This window comes from Sceloporus undulatus, chromosome 2, assembly GCF_019175285.1.
Source record: "Sceloporus undulatus isolate JIND9_A2432 ecotype Alabama chromosome 2, SceUnd_v1.1, whole genome shotgun sequence".
Taxonomy (NCBI): domain Eukaryota; kingdom Metazoa; phylum Chordata; class Lepidosauria; order Squamata; family Phrynosomatidae; genus Sceloporus; species Sceloporus undulatus.
The window spans coordinates 5,475,418-5,478,919 of record NC_056523.1 but is presented as its reverse complement, the minus strand read 5'-3'; the positions used below and the strand labels follow the sequence as shown (position 1 = coordinate 5,478,919).

The window sequence follows — 3,502 nt, the reverse complement described above, 5'->3', positions numbered from 1 at the left end:
CCCCCCAGGCGGGATATGGCAAGCCTAGTTGTGGCACCAGAGCTCTCTGATAGAGAAGGCTAAATGTCCCATAAAACAACAATTTCCAGAATTCCATAGTTTTGAGCCAGTGGTGTCATTAGGGGATGTGCGGGATGTGGACCACAATGGGTGACACCCAGAAGAGGGATGACACCTGCTTGGAATATAGAAGGAGAGTTTCTTAACCACATTGATGCTCAGCCATGATGAAGCTGTGCCTGTCTGCTCTTCTGTCCCTCAGACCAAAGCAGTGGCCGTTAGAATAGAGTGAGGGCTTCTCTCTGGCTACTGGGACCAAGGCAAGATGCAAAGCAATGGTAGTTGGAATATGAAGGTAGAGGGAAGTCATTGGGGAACAGTCCAAAGTAACCTAGATGCTTTGTTTCTGCTGCATACCTTCCTGGTCTTGAAAGAATATATCCTTTTCCATGGGCTTCCGTGAAAGCTGCTGACCACAGAGACTAAGAAAGTCAGCAAACAGTTATACGCACTGCAGTAGGCCCTTAGTATTGGTTGGGGTTTAGTTCCAGGACCCTCCGTGGATACCAAAATCTGTGGGTACTCCAGTCCCATTAAATATAGTAAGATACTAAAATTGTGTCCCCTATATAAAATGTCAAAATTCAGGTTTGCTTTTTGGAATTTATAATTTTGGGGATGTTTTTAAAGCTGTGGATACATGAATTCATGGGTGAAGAATCCGTCCATACAGAGGGCCAGCTGTACTCGTAACTTCCATCCATCTTGGCAGCTTAGTTTGCTACCAGGATTCTATTTGATAAATAGCTTCTGCATTAAGTGTGAAGCTGAAAGGTTTCCTCTTCCTTCAGGCTCCAGTGACCTTTGAGGAAGTTTATGTGAATTTCACTGAGGAAGAATGGGCTCTGCTGGATGCAGAACAAAGGGCTCTGTACAAGGAAGTCATGGATGAGAATTTGGCCCATGTGATGTCTCTGGGTAAGCAGTTCTTTTCTCATTGGCTGATAAAATCAGTTTGCAAATTATATGAAAGTTTAAATAATATGTAAGGAGAAGAATGTGTTTTCTTCTAGTCTTGGTGGGCTTGGGACTCCCAGACGGTGTTTAGGTTGACTCTTCCTGTCTGGAATTTGAAAATACTCCAAAATTCAAATAAATAAATAAATAAAAATGCATGAGTGGCTGAGATAGTGACATCTTTGCTTTCTGATGGTTCAGTGTACACAAACTTGTACACTGTTTCATGCACAAAATTATTAAATATATTGTGTAAAGCTACCTTCAGGCTATGTGTATAAAGTGTATACAAAATATTTAGACTTGGTCCCATTTCCAAGATATCTCATTATTTATATGCAAGTAGCCCCCCCAGACACAAAAATCCAAAATCCAAACCACTTCTGGTTCAAAGCATTTCAGATAAGGGAGACTCAGCCTATAGTGGAATGAAGATTCCTCTGTAGATGTTCTATTAGAATCAGTTGATTTTGTTCCTGATTTGAAATGTCGTTTTTCATTTTGGCTCCAACCAAAATTTTCTTTTTGCAGCCGCTGATGTTGGAGAGAGCGGAAATGTGAAAAAATTGCATAGATGGTGCTTGGAAAGAGTCATTCATAAAGATGAGAAACAACTGAGAAGGAAAAGTGAAGGAAAAAGTGGCAAGAATGATTTTTTTGCCATTTCACATGGAGAATTCCACGAAGCCCCACTACAAGAAAAAACAGGGAAAGGCAAAGAAAGGCAGAAATGTCTTTTGTGTAAGAAAATGCATTTAGAGAAGGATCCACTGAAATGCACAGAATGCAGCAAGTATTTTTGTGCTTACTCAACCCTTGAAAGACATCTGAGAATCCACACAGGTGAGAAACCGTTCATGTGCTCAGAATGTGGAAAGAGCTTCAGTCAGAATGAACACCTTGTTTCCCACATGAGAATCCACACAGGTGAGAAACCATTCAAATGTCTGGAGTGTGGAAAGAGCTTCCGTCAGAGCAGAAACATTACTTCCCATATGAGAATCCACACAGGGGAGAAACCATTTCAGTGCTTGGAGTGTGGGAAGAGCTTCGGTCGGAACACACATCTCACTTCTCATATGAAAACCCACACTGGGGAGAAACCATTTCATTGCTCAGAATGTGGAAAGAACTTCAGTTGTAAAGAAAGCCTGGGTTCTCATAAAAAAAATCCACACAGGGGAGAAGCCATTTAAGTGCTTGGAATGTGGAAGAGGCTTCAGACAGAGCGCACGCCTGACGGCCCATATGCGAACCCACACTGGGGAGAAACCATTTAAGTGCTTGGAATGTGAAAGGAGCTTCTGTCAGAGCACAAGTCTTACTACCCACATGAGGATCCACACAGGACAGAAACCATTTAAATGTCTGGAATGTGGAAAGAGGTTCTATTATAAAATCAGCCTTAATTCCCATCAAATGTCCCACTCAGGGGAGAAACCATACAAATGCTCAGAATGTGGAAAGAGCTTCACTGGAAGCTCACACCTTGCTTCCCATATGAGGATCCACACAGGGGAGAAACCATTCCAGTGCTTGGAATGTGGAACGAGCTTCAGTGAAAAAAGAAACCTGAATTTCCATCAAAGAATCCATGCAGGGGAGGAACCATTTAAGTGCTTGCAGTGCGGAAAGAATTTCAACCACAGAGTCAGCCTTACTTCTCATCAAAGAACACACACAGGAGAGAAACCATTTAAATGCCTGGAGTGTGGGAAAAGCTTCAGTTGGAGCTCACACCTTGCCTCCCATGTCAGAACCCACACAGGGGAGAAACCGTTTAAATGTTCAGAGTGTGGAAAAACCTTTCGGCAGAGGATACACCTCACTTCCCATCAAAAAATCCACCAAGGTGAGAATGTTGTGGATTTTCCTCTGTCATCTGGCTACCAGAGTTTTTGTGCATCACTGGAGAATACAGTAATATTTGTTCTAATGATAAGAGATAGAGATTTCTGTTGCTCTAATAAAAGGGTTTTGTCTACAGTCTGGATTTATAGCTTCTAAAATCTCTCTTATCCTAGCCATCTTTTTCTCAAACAACAACTATTATATCTTCTCTCAAGGTCCTCTGGAGATCGCAGTGACTGTTGTAATCACTTTGAGTCTGGCTGTGGGGACAAAGAAAGCCAGCATGATGTACTGGTTTGAGTGTAGGACCTGGATTCAGTTTCCTACTCAACCATGAAAACCCACTAGGTAACCCTAGGCGATTCAAATATATTCAGCCCCAGAAAATCCCATGATTGGATTGCCTTAGGGTTGCCATAAGTAGGAAATAACTTGAAGGCACATAACAACAAAAAAATGGGGAAATAGCCAGATGCTTCTGTAGTCCTCCCAACTGTCCTCCAGGCACAGGTTGTTTGAGGGTACATAGAGTGCTTTTATGGTATGTTCGGGGTGGTGGCTTTAGTTACTATAGAGCAGTGGTTTCCAACCTTCCTAATGCCACAACCCTTTAATACAGTTCCTCATGTTGTGG

The 3,502-nt window shown here is 42.3% G+C and overlaps 1 protein-coding gene across 1 annotated transcript; it reads left to right on the top strand.

Moving 5' to 3' along the window:
• The first annotated feature begins 708 nt into the window (after window positions 1–708).
• LOC121924275 (gastrula zinc finger protein XlCGF26.1-like) lies at window positions 709–3,193 on the top strand. The gene is given in 3 exon segments (XM_042455590.1): window positions 709–978; window positions 1,549–2,180; window positions 2,182–3,193. Coding segments are annotated over 3 exon segments (1,509 nt in total). The 5' UTR covers window positions 709–944; the 3' UTR covers window positions 3,025–3,193.
• Window positions 3,194–3,502: the final 309 nt, after the last annotated feature.